This window comes from Phyllostomus hastatus, unplaced genomic scaffold, assembly GCF_019186645.2.
Source record: "Phyllostomus hastatus isolate PE091 unplaced genomic scaffold, TTU_PhHast_1.1 phas_contig_196, whole genome shotgun sequence".
In the NCBI taxonomy this organism is placed as follows: domain Eukaryota; kingdom Metazoa; phylum Chordata; class Mammalia; order Chiroptera; family Phyllostomidae; genus Phyllostomus; species Phyllostomus hastatus.
The window spans coordinates 22,777,918-22,798,874 of record NW_025333709.1 but is presented as its reverse complement, the minus strand read 5'-3'; the positions used below and the strand labels follow the sequence as shown (position 1 = coordinate 22,798,874).

The following is a 20,957-nucleotide window of genomic DNA, read 5'->3' as shown; positions in this document are numbered from 1 at the left end:
GAGGACAGTCTAAAAGCAATATTTGAAAGAGTGTCCTTGTATATGAACAGACACTTAAGACAAAAATCTATAGCTTAAATCAAAATTGTGATAATAGTGGGAACGGATCTATTCTATGAACAATTCAAACATGAGTTTAGAGAAACCATTAGCCTCGTTACTCAGATAAACACTCCTATCACTTCCTAGAAAGTGCAGTTAACTGAAGGTGATTCAAAACATTACATTTGTGGGCACAGTAGGGAATCATGTTGACAACAGCAATGTTAATTTTTTAAGCACAAAATCATTCCTAGCACAGAGCTATGTAACCCCCCCCCCCCGCCCAACACACATACACACACACACACGGTGCTTTTGTTCAGATTATTAAAAGCCAAAGCTCTGTCTGCCTCCACTTCACAAACAAAAACCCGGGACAGCAAACTTCAGTAAGCAGAGTACGTGCTGCATCTCGGCCCCTACTTTTGCTGTTGGCTGGGCACCCTGTGCAACCTGCACAAACATACAAAGCAGCCCAGCCACGGTCCTATCACCGACACCTGTGAGGTCAGTGATCGTGTCCGAGCCAATGTTAAAACTTCAGAGTTGCTAATGCATGACTGTCAGAGTGAGTGCTGGTATGTCTTATAAACACAGCTGCCCCTTGGACTGTTTTCCATGGGCAGTTAGAAGCCCGTGGTGCCAAGAGCAGACTGTGTGCATTGATCTACACCATTTTACCCAGGGGACCTGAGCATCCGGGGCTTTTGCTACGTGCAAGGGGTCCTAGAACCAACCCCCAGTGGATACTGAGGGACAACTTAAGTTTTGGGGGAGTCAAACATTATATGCAGATTTTCAACTACACAGTGGGTCGGTGCCACGAAACCCGCATTCTTTAAGAGTCAACCGTATATTAATCATCTACAGTTTTTAAGTGTGCCACACTAGCTTTTACAGCAGTAACTGCATTGCTGAATAAAACCTGTCACATGTGTTCGAGAATCCTGAACTTCATTCAGCTTAGTAGAAAAAGGCCTTTATCTCGTATCATTGTAGTGCTTTTCTTGAAATAAACTGTTCTTACCAAGTAGCCATTCTTTTTTCTTTAATCTCGATCAATAAGCAGATCAGAACTTTGGCCAGTACAGGATATTAGTTAGAGTTGGTCTAATCTATTTTCCACTTAGATATTTTACACTTTATGGAATACCAAGTACAACAATAACGATATTATTTGCTGCTCCTCAGAAGTTATAAACGTTAGATAACTTTGATAAGTGTTCATAGAACTCGTTGTATCCTAGCATATGATACCTCAAAATCAGGATTAAGTGGCAAGTGTTTTCTCCCTGATTTTAGAGAAGAAGGGAATCAACCGAAGCCACACACGAGACAAATGAAACAGCACAAACTGCACAGAGAAGGAAGCTGTCCGGGTCCGAATGCACAGCCAGCGCCAGCGCTCGGCTACCACTCTCCTCCCCCCCGCCCTGCCTGTGCTCCCCGCGTGCAGGAAACAACATTTGATCTCACCCAAACACCGCTCCCCGGCCACCTGCTCCAGGGCCATTGTCACACCGAAGGGCATGAACTATCACATTCTTTTTTTATTTTACTTTTCAATTAGTTTACATTCAATATTTTTATTCTTATTTTTTATTGGCTGATTTGAAGGAGAGAGGGGGAGGGGGAGGGAGAGAGAGAGAAAGAGAAACATCGATTTGTTGTTCCAACCATTTATGCATTTTTTGGTTGCTTCTTGTATGTGCCCTGACCTGGGATCAAATCTGCAACCTTGGCGTATCAGGACAATGCTCTAACCAAATGAGCTACCCAGCTAGGGCCCATTATATACTATTTTGGACTAGTTTCAGGTATGCAGCACAGTGGTTAGACAATCATATACTTTATAAAGTGATCCCCCACCCCCACCAGATATTTCAAGTACCCATCTGGCACCATACATAGTGATTACAATATTATTGACTGAACTAAAGTACTCTTCATATCACTACCATTTTTAAAAATTAGCTAATAGAATGAAAAAACAAACCTAAAAATCCCAACATCAGGAACATAGCGATAGATGTAAAGTATATCATATGTAAGTTGCAAAAGGACAACAACAATAAACCTCAGCTGGGTAAGTACCCATGGGATAGACACAGTCTGCCAAAGTTCACGTGAAAAAGGATTGGAGGATTTTGTTGACTGTAAGTCTAGGATAAGCTGGCAAAATGACCTGGATACTAAAAGAATGAAAAGCATTAGGAGAAGTGCCACCCTTAAGTGAAGAGAGGGGCCACAGCCTGACCAGTCCTTCCTGCAAATCCAGCCGTGTAGGGAGTTTCACGTTTGGCTCTAGGAGACGTTAGAGGCAGCAGCAATGTGAGTCCCAGGGTGCCTGCAATTCCATGAACAGAGACGGGGGGAAGGAGCTCTGGGCTTCCAGCTTGGGAAGGGAAGACAGGGCACATGTCGCTGCCATCGCAAATCTGTCACAGGGAAGGGGCGTGAGCACACAGCTCTCTCGTAAATGTGAAAGAAAGTGAGACAAAGCGAGAAAGACTTCTTCTTAGAGTATAAAAATCTGCCTTTCCAGTAGAGCTCTGTAAAATGACACGGACTTCTTACGGAACACTGAGCACATCCTTGAGGAGGCTAGAGAACCGGGTGCACGGAGCGCGTCCACACCACTCAGAGTCAGACCTTCCGTTGCCCGAGTCTGGGGCTCACGGAGAACCGCAGCTGCTCCCCTGCACAGCTCCACCTCTCCCTGCCCTGCAGGCTGCTCTTCCGGGGCTGGGGACTTCATCTTTAGGAGACCAGGTATTTTAAATCGGGAACATTCCTAGAGAACCAACAGTGAAACCAAGGCTGACAAGGTTTAAAGGCTGCCTGTGCCAGCCCAGATCGGCCACTGGGAGTGCATCCAAACCTTTGTTGTTTCCCAGGCCAAGGGCATGACTCCTGTGCGTCCAGAAGCTTCAGTGCCTCCCTGACACTCAACTCTGGCCTACCCTCCATTAATTCTGCAGTCAAGGAACAAGCAGTCCACCGACCAAGTAGGGCCTGTACTCTCTGAACCCTGCTGTTTTCAAAAGTGAGACTTCATCTTGATTTACAAGGATAAGAGGGAAAAATAAAATAAAGAGAAGCCCTAAGTGGAGGAATGGTATAAGGCAATCTGAATACTGTAACTACCTCATCCAGGATGTATTTGGTCAATGTGCTCTGTTCACAGACGTCTTGGAGAAGATTCTTTGGTGTTCTGCTCCTTCTGTCTCGCTCCAGGGACCTGAGCCGCTACCCCAAGGCCAAAAAAAAAGAGAGATTTTTTTCCTTTTTTCTTTTTTACTCCTTTCTTTGTTGTTGAGTTTATTGGGGTCACACTGGTCACTAATCATATAGGTTTCAAGCATACAATTCTACAACACATCATCTGCACACTGCATTGTGTGCTCACCATCCAAAGTCTAGTGTCCTTCCGATAATTTCCTAATTTATAATACATCTTAAGCTCTGAATTCTTTCCTAAACTTGACTCAGATTCTCAACCACCTCTTTAAGCATCACCCGGACTTCAGGCGCCCTGACCTTAAAACATCCAAACCAAGCTCATTCTCTTCGCCCTAAAACAGGCCTCTCTCCTTCCTCCTTGTCTCCCCAACGCCTTCTAGGTAACTCACTTTGAAACCGGGAAAGTGGCTTCCACTCTCCTCTCTCCTCACTCCACCCTTCCGTCAGCTCTCTCACAACGAGCCCCAAACCTGAAGCGCTGGTCTAGGCCTGCACTACTTCAGCCAAGTCCAAGTCGCAGCAAGTCCCCTGACCGGCCGCCCTGCCTCTGGCCTCTGCCAGTGCCTCCACCACCCGCCCCTCTCCCCACTGACAGCCTCATCTTCCCAAAACACAGCTCTGAGGGCGGCAGCCTGCCACTCGCAAACCTGAGGCTTCTTTTCTCTCTCATCTCTGCCGAAACACCACCCTGGTCCGACCTTCAGAACACCACTGCGGCCCCCACCTCCCCCCACAATCTTCTCTTCCCTGTGAGTTTGCTCTTCACCAACTGGGGCATGGGTCTAGGTGGCTCACTCAACTCCACTCAAAAAAAAAAAAAAAAATCTGGGCTTCTGCTCCTTTGAATGTCCATCTCCATGCCCTTGCCCATGTATTGGGTTGGCCAAAAAGTCCATTCACTGAAAGTTTTTTCCATAAAATAGAAGACATTTTTCATTTTCACCAATAACTTTATTGATTTGGATATTTTATGTCAGCTATCTCCTGCTATTGGCTTCTAGTGGGTAGAGGCCAGGGGTGCTGCTAAACATCTTCCAGTGCATAAGACAGCCCCACAGCAAAAAATTATTTGGCCAAAATGTTAATAGTATCAAGGAACTTTGCAAACCATTTTTGACATGTTCGATCAGTCACAGCACCTTCTCCATACACTGCACAAATCTTTGTGTGTTTGAGCTGCATTTCTACCTTTCTTGAAATAATAAAGCATAATACACCAAAAATGTTGCTTATTTTCTTCCATCTTCAATATTAAAATGGCTGCCCAAAAATTAACCAACTTTGGTGAATTTTTTTTAAATGCATGCTGATATGACAGCTGTCACCATACAATCTAACAAAATTGTTTCAAATGAAGTTAAAGACAACTAAGCACTACTAGAGCCATCGTATGGAAAAAATGTAACGGACTTCTTGGCCAACACAGTATTTTCAAACATGGGAAGAGAATCCACCCCTTCCACTCACCTAGAAACTCAGTAGCACAGAGGTTTCTGGAGCTATAAGGAGGTTGTGACCTTAGTAAATGTACTAGCACTATTTCATGCCCATTATACAGTTAATTTATTAAAAATCAGTGCACAGTAGGCTTTCGGTTTGTGTTTCTAAAGTGAAATTTTACAATTAAATCTCTAACTTTGGAAATTTACATGTATTAAAAAAAAAAACAAAACAGAAAGCCTGACACAATGGAAGCCATCACAATAGACCTGCCCTCATGTCTCTAAGCAAATACTGTCTCAAAGACCTTGCAGTGTATTTTCACCAAATGACTGATTTCCTTTGGGTCCACCCTGTGAAAGGAACTTCCGCAAAATACCATTCTCTGCCTTCAGCGGGCCTACAATTGTGCATTCTGCTAAACAAATAAACTTCCTTCCTATTTTTAAAGTTTTCCAAAATTAGAGTATCTACATCTTTGGTTGGCACACTACTTCCTGGACTGTAACAGCCGTAGAAGTGAAGAAATTCTTCACCGTATTCTGAGAGATAAGAGGACGTCAGAGCTGGCTGAGCAGCTGCTCTCTTGTAGGGAAGGGGACATCGAGGCAGAGTGTAAGCTTGGGCAAGTCGCAGGGGCTGCTGTGGCAGAGGCCTGTGGAACTCTCTCAGCCCCATTTTATCCCTATCTGATCTAAGTTACCTGGGCCTGCCAGAAGCAGTTTGCCCATGTTCTGTACTACTGAACAAGGGCTTGTGTTTGATGCATGTGGAATGTGCTAAAGCAACAGAAAAACTCTAACCCTCGAGTGAGCATCGAGTGACACAAAGCTCCGGACCAAGAGTCAGAACACCTTAATCTCAGCTATCACTTTGGGAAAGTGACCTCACCTCTGGAGGGTCCCATTTTTTTTTATCTTTTAAAAAAGAGCACAGAACTAAGCAACTGTAAAGGTCTTCTCCCTGCCCAAATTCCATGATGATGATGATGACGGTGGTGGAGGTGGCAATTACAGTGAGGGTTCTCCCTCACTGAGTGCCTACTCTGAGCCAGGCATTGTTCGGAGCATGCCACGTGGAAAAATCTTCCCCCACCTGAATGACGCTACCATCCCCACTTTGTGGATGGGCACACTCCTGCTTAGAGAGAAGTGACTGGTTGGAGGTCCTATCTCCACTGGTGACAGGTGGAGAGAAGGTGTGTCCCAGACCAATGGCTCCCCGAGCCTCGCTCTTCCTTATCAGAGGTGGACAGTCGAAGATGATTGGCCTAACTTAGGGTAATACAGCCCTAGATTCCAGGTTGAAAAGAATCAGCAATCATTCCACACAATGACCTCATTTTGCATATCAAGTCCTGAGGCCCAAGGAGATACAACTTGAGAGCAAGTCAGGAAAGGTACTGGAAATAAACGGCCACACCTCCCACGACTAGGCAAGCTCTTCCTAAAGAGAACCTGACAGTTCACACTCACATCACCTCATGTGACACCCAAACAGGGCCTCCTGATGGACAGCAGGGCCACGGTCATCACTCCCGTGGCTTCTGGCCAAGGTCAAACACAAATTCAGGGCAGAGCTGGGCTTCCAGCCCATGCCTGTGACTTCCTGGCTGGTGCTCTGCCACAGAGCGGAGAAAAAATCCACTGTGGCAGGATTCTCTGGAGAGCCTATTCAGGGTGGACTCTTGACATCAGGAAATTTTCCATAGAAGCTGAGTAACTGTGAAGCGTGGTCCCGTGGTGCTTTGAAAAGAATATCGGATACTAAGTGAACACTTTGTAAAGCCCACAGCTCAGGTCAACAAGAAAATAGAAAACGCAGGCTTATGGTCATCTCAAAACTGACCTCTTTCTATCATACCTGCTCCTGACCTCTAAATTTCAGTTTCCTCATGCTCCTCCTCCACAAAACACAGGAGGCGGGAATGGTACCATTGCTTCCACAATTAGTTGGGAGTGGACTACTTCCAACATAATGGCTGGGACATATTATGTGATCAAAAAACATGACTATATCTTCCTTTCCATGGTTGTATTACTGCTAATATAATTTTTCCTATTAAATCCTCTTTGCGGGTGATGTTTTTCTGAGCAAACTCCATCTCCTGTGCCAGAAGAGAGAGACACACTATACACCCCCGCCCCATCTCCCGCAGCACGGCCCCCAGAAATGGGAGCGCCAAGTGAAATCAGCAGGTCACCGCAGCCCAGTCCTAGGGAGCCACACTGGACGCTGGCAGCATCCACCCTCTTCAAATACTCGGGTCCTGGTTTCTTCCCGCACACAGTTCACACAGCTACTTGGGCCGCCCGGGCTCTGGGGCATTTGTGACACCTTCACATGATAGAGGGCCTCCACCCATACCCCAACCGATGCTCAGTGTCAGGCTTCCTTTCTCTGCCCTCTTCCTCGCAGGCACCCCGACGCACTCTGCAGCTCACATGTATACGCTCGGAAGATTAAATCAAGTATTCCGAAATGCAAGCTAGTGTTTGATAGATATACAGACTTTTGATTTTAGTAAAATACTTTAAAGACAAAGCACAAACAAATGAGCGGGGCAACGTTAACATGTGTCACCAAGGAGCCGCCAACTAAAGCGACAATGGGATGGCACTGCATGCCTATTAGAACGGCCACGATCTGGAGCCCTGACAAGGCCGAATGCTGGTGAGGATGTGGGGCGACAGGAAAAAGATATGCAAGGGTCCAAGAACTTGGGCTTAAGTTCTGCCACAAACCAGCTGTGTGACACTGTTCAAATTAAATGACTTCGGTGCTCTGGGTCTCAGTTTCCTCATGTAGAAAAGAGCCGGTAGAATTACACTCAAGATTACATTCTGGTTACAGCAGAAAGACCACAACCAGGCTGGCCACAGCTACTGATAAGTGTATACACAGCCCAGGGTGTGCTGGAGTGAAAGCAAGGGCCCTTCTTAACTCTGAATCTCCCTGCATCTGAGTAGTTTATTTAACCTGATGTGCCTTCCCCAAGGTTAAAAATCACTGGTCTCAAAAACAAGGCAAACAGAGTTGGAATGCAACCCTGAATAATGCTAAAACATGCTGGAAAACTAACACTAATATTTCCTGTTCTTTTCCACGAGCCATATAACCTACCACATCAACTCAATTGTCTTTCCTTCGAGGGCTTGGTTCGGACCTCATCTCCTTCGAAGGTCTGCCCGGAAGCCCCAGCCGAGGGACTCCCTGTGCACGCATTCGTATCATCACATTAAACTGTCTTCACGGGCGCTCCTCTGCCTCCGAGACTACATACGAGCTGCTGGAGGCGGGGCCTGAGTCCTACTCATCTCTGGAGCCACAGCGCCCAGTGCCACACACGCACCAGAGCCGTGGCTTAGACCACAAGCTCAGCCGTGTTCTTCAAAATCTCCTAAGCACATTTTGACATTATTCAATTTTAAGATAGGATCTATATTTTAAAAAACATAAAGAATATACTAAATTGACTTTGTGGACAAGAAAGCAGGCTTAGCAAAGTTAACTTAGCAAAGCTCAACTAAAGCAAGAGAACAACACCTGTGACTTTAATCCCATTATAATACATGACAGAAATAAAAATAATTTGCAGAAAAAGTAACAAAGTACATAAACACTAAAAAAGTTCTTCCATTTTGTCTGTCTTATAAATCTAATAATGCAATGGACTGGTGGTTCTGCACATTGCAAATAGTAAAATCAGAACTAATAGAAATAACGGAAGAAGGAGGGTTTAGAGTCAGAAATACAATGTATAAAGGACTAATTTATTATTTTTACCCACTGTACGTTAGCAATCAAAAGAGGGGGGGCTCCACACCACGTGCCACTAGGGAACCGCCGACTAAAGCGACAGTGAGACAGCACTGCACAGCTGTGAGAATGGCCACAATCCGGAGCCCTGACCGGCCCGAATGCTGGTGAGGACCTGGAGCGACAGGAACTCTCCCTCACTGCTGGTGGGGAGCAAAATGTCACAGCCACTTTGGAAGACAGTTTGGCAGCTTCATGCAAAACTAAACTAGTCTTCCATATGATCCAGAAACTGTGCTCCTTGATATTCACCCAAAGGAGGTAAAAACTCTTGTCCACACAAAAATCTGCACTCAGATGTTTATAGCAGCTTTATTCACAATTGTCAAAACTTGGAAGCAACTAAGATGTGCTCCTATAGATGAACAGATAAACTCAGTCAATCGGACAATGGAATATTTATTGTTCAGCACTAAACAGTGAGCAATCAAGCCATGAAAAGACACAGCAGAACCTTAAGGGTGCATTACCAAGTGAAAGCAGCCCATCTGAAAAGGGCATAGACCTTATGGTTCCAACCACATGACGTTCTGGAAAAGGCACCACTACAGAGATTAGCGGTTGCCAGGGGATGAGGGGGAACAAAGAAGAGGCAGAGCATGGAGGATTCTGAGGACACTGAAACTACTGGGTGTGATACCACAGATTCATGCCATTACACATTTGTCCACACACACAGAATACACAACACCAAGAATGAGCCATAGTTAGCGGAAACTAAAGACTTCGGGTGACGATGATAGTAGGTCAACGCAGATTTATCAGTTGTAGCAAATGGGCCTCCCCGGCTGGGGATGCTGAGGATGGGGGAGGCTAGGCACGTGTGGGAACAGAGGATCTGTGGGAAGTCTCTGAACCTTCTGCTCTCTCTCTAAAAATAAAGGGGGGGGGGGGTGCGCGAGTAAATTTTTTTTCTACTCCTGTTCTCCAGACACCCAATTTCAAGGTTGTTGTGATATTAAGTTTCTAAAGTTTTATTTCATTAATTTCTGCTGTTATCCTTTCAGAAGATACAAGGGACTAACTGGAAATTATGGCATCTGTTCAAAAAAAAAATACGAGCAACTCCTATGTCTAAAGGTAGATGTAACCAAAAATACTACACCGTGACCCTTGGTCCTCAAAGTGTGGTCCCCAGACCAGCAGCAGCAGCAGCAACACCAGGGTGCTTGTTGCAAATGCAGGATCTGGCATTCCATCCCAGACCTTCTAAAGCAGAACTGCATGTGAACACGGTCCCCAGGTGGTTAGTATGCGCTGGCATATAACACAACACCACTCCTATTTTCATAGCCTCTGCAGGCTAGGAGAGGAGATCACTAACTCAAGGCCTCACACAGAACGGACGATGTGACAAGAATGTGGGCAAAAACAGGCTTTAGTCCCCACAGGGGTCCCCACTGCCCCGGGGTAAAATGCCAGCTCCTCTGAAGGGATCTGTTGCCATGTGCATCCTGGCCCCTGCTCACCTGGCCAGTCTCACCCTCTGCTACTCCCTAGAGCAGATTCTCCAGTGTGTTTCCAGGCCTTTCTGTGCATACGTTATTCCAACGGCCTGCCGCCCTCTGCCGCCTCCTCTTTGGCCACCTTCAGGCAGGGGTGCAGCCACCCCCTCCCGTCCCCTGCCACCGGCCAGCTGGCTAGTGGTCTAACGTCCCCTGGCAGAGAAACTCCCAAGGGACAAAGAAAACGCCCTGGGGGTTATTTTCTACCCTGCTTAGTACCATTCATCGAATGAATGAGTGAATATCAGAAATGTTTCAGGGGAGGGGTGCAAAACGAGAAGGGCTTAATACACATGGAAGATCAGGGCAGAAGCTCCTATAGGCTCAGAGCAGTTTAGGGAATGTGGGAAACAAATTATCATTTGCTTTTTTTCTCTTTAGAAGATGTGCTCTGTGCTCATGGATGAGGTGGGGTTTCTATCCCTGCTTTTCTCCATTCTCCCTTAGTAAAACCTGCCTGGCCCAAATTACTGTCACTCTGAGCAACCAGAGTTCCCGAAGCCCAGAGAAGCTACTGCCACCGCCAGACAAAAACGCCCCCACGGGTTCTCTGCCAAAATCTGGTTCAGGGCTACACCAGCTTTGCTTAGCAGAGTCAGCAAATTTTTCAAATTCAAGGGATGATTGGACTATGACAATAAGTTTTTCCTCTTTATTAAACTCAAATATCCACTAATTAAAAGTCGTAGAAGTCTACAGGAGAGAAAAAAACCTTGTAAGATCTATTTTTAAATAACCCATCACATTAAGCTAGGACACACCAACATCGGACTGACTTTAGGCAAGACGGCAGGTTTGCTGCCTGAACACTAGCCAGTCAGATCCACACCTTACAGGAAGGCTGCTGTGTTCTGTGTAAACAGAAAGGCAAGTTCAACTCATCTAAGGCACCCAAGGTGGACTGATCCAGTCTGCAAAAAATTTCCAAAGTCAATAAACACGCCCAGAGTACGGGCACAGCTGCGTCTGAAAGCCACGGTTAGCCGCAGCCGAACAAAGGAAACGCTGCACTTGTACTTAACGTAGAAGCAGCAATTAGTTACCCGGTCATTGGCACCAGCCTCAGACAAACGAGACAGCAAAGAACCACACTGGGTCACACCATTTCAGAAGACAAAGAACCGCCATGTATCCACTGGCGCTCCCCCCTTCCTACCCAAGTCCAAGCCACCACTCTCACCTCCTGCACGAACCACAGCAGCCTGAGTGGCCCCTCGGCTTGCACACACCGTGTACATGGGCTGAGCTGATGGCGCTCTGCTCTTTCACACCTTCTAATGGCTTCCACGGCTCTTCAAAGCAAACCCAAACCCATACTGTGCCTACAGAGCCTTCAACATCCTGGCCCAGACAACCCCTCCAGACTCAGGGTCGACCCCCCTCCTCCCACTGCACCTGTCACACCTGCCTTCTTCCTGCTGCTGGTGCCACCTCCAGGCCCTGGTCCCTGCGGTTCCCTCCACCTGGAACATGTCTAGTGCCCTCTTACCACTGATGAAATGTCACCTCTTTACCGGCCCAGGCTCCAGTCACTCTACCAAACCACCTTGTTGACTTTTCTTCCTAGCACTTACCACCACCTGAAATCACCTGGCTCATCTATTTGCCTGCTTCTCCCGTCTATTAGCTGCCGCACCTGTCTACAGTTCGAGCTCCATAAAAACATGCACCTGGTCTACCTTGTTCACTGCTTAATTCCAGTTCCTCAAACAGTACCTGCTCAAAAAATATCTGCATCAAAAACATTTTATTGAATAACTCAGTAAATGAATAACGGCTATAAACCTCTGTTTTACGCAAAGCCAAAACATGAGAAACCTGGTATTACGTAAAATACCAACTAGTCTGCCAATCGATTACTTGTTTCACAGAAGACTCATTCCTTCCCCAATGCATTTTTAACTATTTGGCTTATGAAGCCTCAGTGTGCACTTTTCAAAGGTTAAATCTATTTGGCAAAATAAACTAAATTCCTCCAGGGCATGAACAGTGTCTGGTGCACAGAAGACACCCAACAAACACCTACTGAATAAATACATGAGCACTGGAAAATAAATTAATACAAGGTGTAAGTTATATGAACGGGCACTTGGATTTGAGAGCACAGCAAATTTGACTATATTTAGGTCCCATTTTCCATTTTACCTGATAAACAAGCACATATACTTATAGTCCACTAACGTGAGATGCTAGCAATACTCTTACCCGTTACCTTCACGAGCAGGTGCAAACCCAAGTAACTTCAGAAACTTGCCTGGCGGTTCCACTGCAGTCAGTCCTCACCAACTGATACACGGAGGCACAGAAATACTCAGAACTGCCGGGCTGTTGGGGATGTCTCTGGGTTTGGTATGAAAGTCACAATGCTTGAGAGGTTTGTTGTTCTAGTCTGCGTAAAACTCAAGTGTTCTCAATGAGAGACTAATAAAAAAAATCACACCTCTATATAACCTGGCCCCACTTACGGTACAATGCACACCTGCTTTAATGTTTCAGGTCCTGGAACCAGATATAAAACAAACAAAAAAGTACGTATTATAATTTTTTAACAGATAATCTCTTTGAAATAAAATTCTTCCCTGTTTTGGCTTTACTTTTACACCATAAAACTGCTCACTGTAAACAGTCATACGAAATTAATGCATCACCCAAGAAAAACAAATTCGTGTTCAGGTACCCATCTGCTTCAAGCTATACCCACTCCCCTTTCTCCTTCCCCACCAGCTGTTGAGCTGCAGTTTGCACGGGTCAAAATTGAAAAGAAAATTACATGTTCGTGTGAGGTGTGTGCTCATTTGCATTTGTGTGTTCTTGAAGGGTCATTCTAAAATCAAATATAAATGCACTTTGGGATTATGCATTGTGTGCATTATCTGTGCCTCTCACTTCGGCCTTTAAAACATTCCCTAGCCTATAATGCAAAGTGTGTGAATGACTTGTCTCAACTGAAAAACAAATAAGTTCCATAGAAAGTCATTCTGATAATCTATAACCCCCAGAAATGAACTTTCATATTCTAAAAGCTCTCAGAGAATAACATATTGTCTATGAAAATCAATTTCAGGATGCAATTCATAATAGCACACCAACTAGAAGAAGTAAAATGACAATACTTTAAAAAATTATGCTGACAACTGACAAATTTGCTCCCAAAGCATTGTAGTTTGTTGTTGTTGTTCTGCAGTTTAAATAATTTTGGAATAACATGATTCGGAATTTAGATCAAATTATTAACATAGAGTTCATTTACATAAACTTTTCAGAAGCATTGCTAGTAGGCTGACTATCCTTGTGAAAAGTCCTTTTTTTTTTTTTAAGTAAGGCTTTGGTCCGGTGTTTTCACTGTCACCACCGCAGGCCAAAAGTCCATCTCACATCCCTATGGGAAGCACTTTATTAAATACATTTTGGAAAAGTAAATAAAACTATAAAACAGTACTGGCAATGTTGGGGTTTTTTTTAGGTTAACTTCTTATTGATTTTGTAATTAAAAAATATAAGTTCCTATTTGGGTTTTTTTCCCCTCATTTTGGCCTTAACTACAGTCAAATCCTCAACCTAGAATGGGTTAAGTAACATATGACCAGACCACACACCCTGAATTACTTTTCAAACTGCGTAACACCATTTTAAAAATTTAGCATTATTTATAAAAGCCAATTAGCTATCACTTCAAGCCAGAAAATCTGGGTATTATCAGTTTTTCTTCAGCAAGAAATGACAATTTGGAACTTTTTCGTCAGTTCATTTTACCAGCAGCTGTGTTTCAGGAAGTGAAGGTTCTAGGGAGGATTCAGTTCTAGGGAAAGTTCTAGGGAGGAATAGGACATGGCACCTGTCTAACAACTAATTTCATTTGGTCTCTGTGTCTCCATTTTATTGTCTCTTAAATGATAGGCAAAGGCTTAGATGTCTCATAAACAGGTATTCATAAAAATGTACTTTAAAACAACACTCCAAAAGCACTGCATCATAACTAGAGCTCTAACAACCACCTAATTAGTATCCGTGAAGGGTCACAAAATGGCTAACGGGTTCTCTCAATGTGAGCTTATTACTCACCATGCCATACCCCAGGAGCGAGCACTGCCAAGGTGCTAGCAAAGGAAGGGGGTCCGTAGGGAGCGAGAAAAATGCCCTACTGCCCCGCTGGCCCTAGAGGCTGTGAGGGATGCATCATTCAAAACGCACAAATACCCAGGGGGTGAGGTATTATTCTATTATTGTGTTTTCAAGCTAGTGGGAACTCTGCAAATCTACTCCAATCCCTTCCTTTTTGCAATAGTTGACACTGGCCTGGATTTGTCACGCTCGGTTATTCTGAAGGCGCTAATGTTCTGAAAATAAAACTTTAAGGAAATAGAGAGCAAATAACTTACATTTCAAATTCAGATTTCAAAACCTGCCTTTGAAGCCAGGGAGTTAAAAACAAAAGACAGACACTTTCTAAGTGCACTAAGTTCATCAGCATTTTAGACGTCCTCAGTGTACCATTCCAGACCACCTATTACAAACGTGCATCAAGGAGGATGACACACAGGTCCGAGCCGATAAAACACCAAGCACTGAATCCACCGCTCGTTGGGAGCTGAGGGGCCAGAGAAGCTGATCGCCAGGCGCGAATCCCCGGGTCCCCGGGTCAGCCTCACTCTCTCCACCTGTGAAATGGGCGTGACACTACTTGCCCGTTTGCTCCGAGGGGGATGGCTACGAATGAATGAGAACCACTAGGACAACGACCCAGGGCGCACTGGCCACTCTCCCACCGCGGTCCCGGGGCTGCGGGGCGCCCCCTGCCGCAGGCGGCCAGGGCTCAAAGTCGAACCACCCCCGCCGCCCGCGCTCCCCGCGCTCCAGATCCCCAACAGTTACAAATGCTCCTAGAACCGCGCCCGCCGGGACACCGGCTCCCAGGGCGGTCCGCGGCGGTAACAGACGCCCGCCCGACGCCGCCTACCTTGGCCACCCAGCTGAACAATGGTGACATCCCGGGCTGAGCGGCGGCTCCTCGCCCGCCGCTCCCGTTCACTCCCGTCGCCGGCCCGTGGAACAGCAGGTAGCCCGGAGCGGGCTCCCGGAGCGGCGGGGCGTGGGCATGGCTACTAGCCCGGCGAGGCGGCGGCGAGCTCCTCCCCGCGCGTCACAGCCCGGAGAGGTCGCGTCCGCCCGACAGCCTGACTCTAAAAGGGAAGTGGGTGGGGACAGCGCGGGAGAGGGGAGGGGAGGGAGCGCGGGCCGCCCCGCCCTCGCCCCGCCCACACCCACGCCCGGCGCGCGGCGGGAAGTTGGGAGGCCCCGGGATCTCCCTGCTCCGGCTGCCCGGCGCGGCGCAGCTCGGTGGGGAGGAGTCCAAACCCTGAAGACCAGACTAGGGACGCGGCTTTCTAAGCCTCCGGGGTCCGTTTCACACAACTTTCGGAAAACTAGAAATTCCTGTCTCTGAGGTTTGATCAAAGCCCCATAGTTGGAAAGAACACAAAAGCCCGCCCAACTTTCTAGGGGCTACCCACATCCCTAAACTCTGGAGATTGCTGGTAACAAAAGGACTAGTGTTTCCCTGGCCCCTAATAACCTTTGTGTAATCGAAGGTGGTTTTCTCCGAGTCAGACAACTCGGCTATTGAGACTAGAAAAGGAGCAGAGGAAAGGCACCTTCTGCTCCTGCCAATCCGGCGGAGGGTTTAGCAAAGTGAGAAATGTTGATTTCGCCGGTTCTCTTCCACAGCAAGATAAGTACAAGTGTAGTCGGTTTATAGCTACAAAGGTTAAATTGAGGTTCAAACTCAGACACCTGAGAGTTCCACGTTGAACAAAATAAAAATAAAAAAGGCCAAAGGTCCAGTAACTGACATGTGAAGGCATGTGTTACTCTGAGCCAGAGTTCCAAATAGACACCCTAGACCAAGAATGTTGCTTCTCTTTCCTTTTGTCATAATAATTGTGCATTAACTTCATGCTAGGTTAGTCAGACATTTTAATGGGATCCCCATTTGGGTTCTCCAAATGCCTGGCATTGCTGAGTAACAGATTACCCCCAATCTGAGAAACTTAAATCAATAGTTTCTATAGGTGAGAAACCCAGAAGCATCTTAGCTGAATGCCTCTGGCTCAAGGCCTCTCTTGAGATTGCTGTTAGCTAGGATTGTAGTCCATCCCAAAACTGGACCAGGGCTGAAGGATCCCCTTTCCAGATCACTCATCTAGTTGTTTTCAGGATTCCTTCCTTGCAGACTGTTGGTCTCAGGGCATCGATTTCTTGCTGCACCATGGTGGGCCTCTCCATAGGGTGGCTCTCAGAATGGCAGCTTGCAGCCCAGCACCAGTGATTTGAGTAAGAGCACGTGTCCAGAAAGGAAGTCAGCCATTGTCTAAACCAGCGATTTTCAACCCTTTTCATCCCATGGCACACACAAACTTACTGCTAAAATTCTGCAGCCCACCAACAAATATATTTTTTGCTGATCTGACCAAAGAATCGGTATAATTTTGATTCATTCACACGGGATGGCTATCGCGTTGGCTGTTGTCATTTTTTTATTTGACAATCTAAGGGAGAAATGTCAGTGCCCCTGACTAAATAGTGAGGTGTTGCATGTTTTAAGAATTCTTGCAGTTTCGATTCCCAGCTAGGGTACATTCCTGGGTTGCAGGCCATGACCCCCAGCAACCGCACATTGATGTCTCTCTCTCTCTCTCTCTCTCTCTCTCTGTCTCCCCCCTTCCTTCCCTCCCTAAAAATAAATAAATAAAATCTTAAAAAAAAAAAGAATTCTTGCAGCACACTGGTTCATAATTGCTGGTATAAACTAATCTCAGACATTAACCCCAAGACTTCTGCTGTACTCTATTCGCTAAAAGTAGGGAAGTAAGTCTAGTCCACACTCAAGGCCTGAGTACCAAGAGGAGGATCATGGGAGATGTAGGGGGCATCATCTGTTTTGTTCTCCTTCCCTGGGGATGCATGAGAAGATAAGTGATAAAGGCAGGGTGGAAGTCAAGAGAGGTATCATTCCAAAAGAGCAAACCTGGGTAATTGAAACCCGCCCTAGAAGCATTTTAGGGAAGTGCTTTTCTTTTATTCTTTTAAGCAGAGATGTTCCCTGAAGAAATTAAGAGGCAGAAAACGGGAGTGCATTTGTAGCCATCTAACCAAATCTTTCTCTGTGACCACATCACTTTCCCAAGCAAGTGGAAGAGATGCAGGCTGAGAGCTCCATTAAAGTCAGAGCCCTTCTGACTTTCCAGCCTTGCTCCTTAAAGTGCGGTCCATGGACCCGCAGCCTCAGTGTCACTTGATGATTTGCTAGAATGCAGCCCCTGCCCTAATCCATACCTGCTGAGTCAGGGCCTTTGTTTCACCATGTCTCCAGGTAGCTGTATGTACATGGAAAGTTTGAGAATGCACTAGTACAGGAGATTCGTTGACCTCAGTCTAACCATAATACAGCACTGACAAACAGCCCCCTAAGAAAGCGGTTAAAATTGTCCTGTATCCTTGGAATGGTGTGAACTGCAGAGAAATCTCGAGAGTGCCTAGGCAACAACATAATCTTGATGGGAGTGGATGGGCAGCTGAGCACCAGGCGGGGCAAGTTAGGCTGATGACTTAACATCATCGTCCCCCATCACTCCAATGCCGCCGGGATTGAGCTCTATGAGAATGCCCAAGACTTAGAAGCAACAATGAGGAGCAAATAAGGGAAGCCGGAAATTGACGAAAGAAACCTGCATTGCCTCTAAGTGATTGAGATAAATTTCCTGCCACTTGGGCAGGAGGTGGAATGGCAAAAAAAAATTACACTAAATTTAAGAGAATAAAAATTGTACTTCTTATGGAAAAAAAAAATTTGAAGTCAGACCAAATCCTGGATGTGGTGCAATTACAATGGGATAGGGTACAGGAGAAATAGGGACATCAAAACTTCATTTGTTTGATCCAAATCCAAGCCTCCATACATACACATCACGGTGGAGGCTCTTGCAGATCTTGGCCTGAACTTGCCTAAAGCTTACATCTCTTTCAGACTCACAGAGGCCTCCCTCTGCTCCAGGTCTCCCTGGCCCAGCACTGGACAGAATCACTCGATTCACGGGAACCCAAGGACCTTTCCACAGAGTTGACTTGGTAGACAGTAAGGTGTAGAGCTCTAACACCAAATATTTTAAGAAATACACATGAAAGATCTTATTTTAATTCACTGCCAACATGTAGCTTGTCAGTCATATTGCACAAAGAAATTCTGTTACAATCTGAAATTTCATTAAAGGGAAACTGTTAACTCCAATTTAACTGATTCCACACTCAAGTTTCCTTAAATCACCACACTCCCTCCCACCTGAAAAATGTATCCTTCCCTGAGACTATATTCGCCCAGAGAAGAACTGTATGTAGATCAGGCATCAGTGATTTTTAACAGCTTCCTGTGATTCTCTTTCAACTGGAACTGAGAACCTCTACAGACAGAATTGTCACTGCTCAAAGATGCTGATAGTTCCGAGACCTGATTATCTATCAGAGTTACCAGTGGTGTCAAGGGGAGCAGGTGGGGAAGGAAGGCTGCTGATTTGGCTGCTTGGGCAGAGTGGAATTCTCAGAGACCTCAGAGGGCAGGCAGGTCATATAGATGTGTGAAGAGAGCCATGTGTGAGACAATAAGGAATGAATGAACCATGGCATCTTGGAGAAGGTATGTTCAATTATTAAAACTCCACCCAGGCAAGCAAATTGTGTCAGACAAATGAATTCAGTCAGAGAGGTTAATATTAGTGTTGACGTCCAGGTTTACTTAAGCTCCCAGGAGTGTGTGTGTGTGTATTTTTCCCCTAAGGTGATTCTGTTTGTTGGCTAGGACTGACAACCACTTCCATAGTTCTAGATCCCTTATCTAAAAATATATATATATCTATATATATATATCCCTTATCTAAATATATATATATCAATATATATATCTATATATAGAGAGATATATATACTTAAAATAAAATAATATATATATAAATCCCGGACTACTGCCTTTCCAAGCAACTTTGAAAGTATGATCTAATCTCTCACCCACTCAGCTTTCCTGAGATATTAAGGAAGGACTTGAGAAAGAGGAGACAGGCAAAAACTCGAAGAATTGCTCCCCTACTAAGCCTGACCCTAACACCCCCTCAAAAACAACCCTAACACCCCTGCCCTACTCTGCTGCCCATCTCCTCCTTTGAGGAGGAGCAACAGGCCAGGACAGCAAAACCTTCTGAGGTGGGAGGGATTTTCAGACAGGCTGCTCTCCCACTCAAATCGGGGGAAGATGCGAAAGCATGACCTCACCCTACCAACCCGTCCCCGCCACTTCCCTGCAAGACCTGGTTTAAGAAAAAGCCATTGAAATACTAACAAAAGGAAACTCAACTTCAGATGAATCAGAACCACTTGGCAACTACAATTGACACTGATTACAGTGTGTGTTTTCTTTCACCAAGCACTACTCTGACACCAACCTAGAGTTCCTACAGTTCAACTCAATTCTGACACTATCCACCTGGAGATATTGTCAGATCCCACAGGTTAAAGACTCAATCCTACAGCACTGTCCTCTTCCCCCACTTCAGATGCCAACCAAAGTCCAGGTTGTCACCTGTGCATCTGACTGACTAGCTACAGATCACAGGTTCTCACAACCCCCTTCTTGGGTTCCATTAATTTGTAGAATGGCTAACAGAAGTCAGGGGAACATTTTACTTCCGAGTTTAGTGGTTTATCACAAAAGGCTGTAACTCAGAAAGAGCCAGACAGCAGAGATGAACAGGGCAACGTACGGGGAGAGTGCACAGCGCGTCCACGCCCTCCGGGAGCAGCGCTCTTCCTGCGTCTACACGTGTTCACCGACCAGGAAGCTCCCTGAACCCCATCATTTGAGTTTTTATGGAGGTTCCATTATATAAACATAATTAATTAGATCATTGGCAATAGGCGACTGAACTCGATCTCTAGCCTCTCCCCACTCCGCAGAGGCTAGGGAGCAGGAGTAGAAACTTCAACCCTTTAATCACGTGGTTGGTTCCCCTAGCAACCAACCTCCAACCTTTGCTGACCCAGGGGTTTAACCAAAAAAATCGCCCCATTAACATAACAAAAGACACCTTTCTCATTCTCTTCATGGGAAAACCCAAGGAGTTTAGAAGCTCTCTGCCAGGAAGGGGGGAAAATCAAATATATTTTTCTTATTATAAATCATAATATCGCAGCAGCTGATCAGAAGTTTATTCAATTCACGAACATCCATTAGCACCTATTATATAAAGCAACACCTGTCCTTACAAGGAATAGCAGAAGTGGTCAGACCTGAAGCTTGACCTCAAGGCGCAGAAAGGGTAGCTGGAGAGTCCAGCAGGGAAGACCTAGCAGGAGGATCCAGCAGGAACTGCATGGACTTCCCAGGGAAACAAGGTAAGATGGGGCCGCAGAGGAAGAACCAGCTTCCTGGCTGGGAGACTTCGGGACTTCTGCAGACGGCGCTGCAGAGTGGGCTTCCCTGGGGGAAGGACCCCAGCTGGACAAAGGCATAGAGGGACGCTCCTCGGTCATCTCCCACCAGCATAAAAATTTGTTTCCAGAAAAAATGCTTGCTGAGAATACTATCAAGTCCAGAAAAATCATGAAAAAAAATCCCTCTGGGTGCATTGAAAACACATGTCCATGAGAAAACCTGTATGTGACTATTCACGATAGTATTATTCGTGATGGCTAAAAAGTGGACACAACCTAAATGTCCAGCAGTTGAAGAATGAATGAACAAAATGTAGTGTACCCACACAATGGGATATTAGTTGGTCATAAAAAGTAATGCATGCTAAGACATGAATGGGCTTTGAAAACATTATGCTAAGTGAAAGAAGCCAGACTCAAAAAACTATACATTGT

The 20,957-nt window shown here is 45.7% G+C and overlaps 1 protein-coding gene across 6 annotated transcripts in view; it reads right to left on the bottom strand.

Annotated features, from left to right (window-relative positions):
- TBC1D1 (TBC1 domain family member 1) overlaps positions 1-20,957 on the bottom strand; it is a 207,024-nt gene that overhangs the window by 120,495 nt on the left and 65,572 nt on the right. Inside the window, exons 1-2 of one of the 6 annotated variants that reach the window (XM_045834196.1) lie at positions 15,007-15,214; positions 3,190-3,291 (exon numbers count right to left, since the gene is read on the bottom strand). The exons of 4 other annotated variants lie outside the window; for them this stretch is intronic. In XM_045834196.1, coding sequence (XP_045690152.1) covers positions 3,190-3,291; positions 15,007-15,036 — 132 coding nt within the window. In that variant the 5' untranslated portion in view covers positions 15,037-15,214. Of the gene's footprint in view, positions 1-3,189; positions 3,292-15,006; positions 15,215-20,957 lie in introns of those variants that run through there. One more of the 6 variants, XM_045834198.1, reaches the window with a different exon arrangement.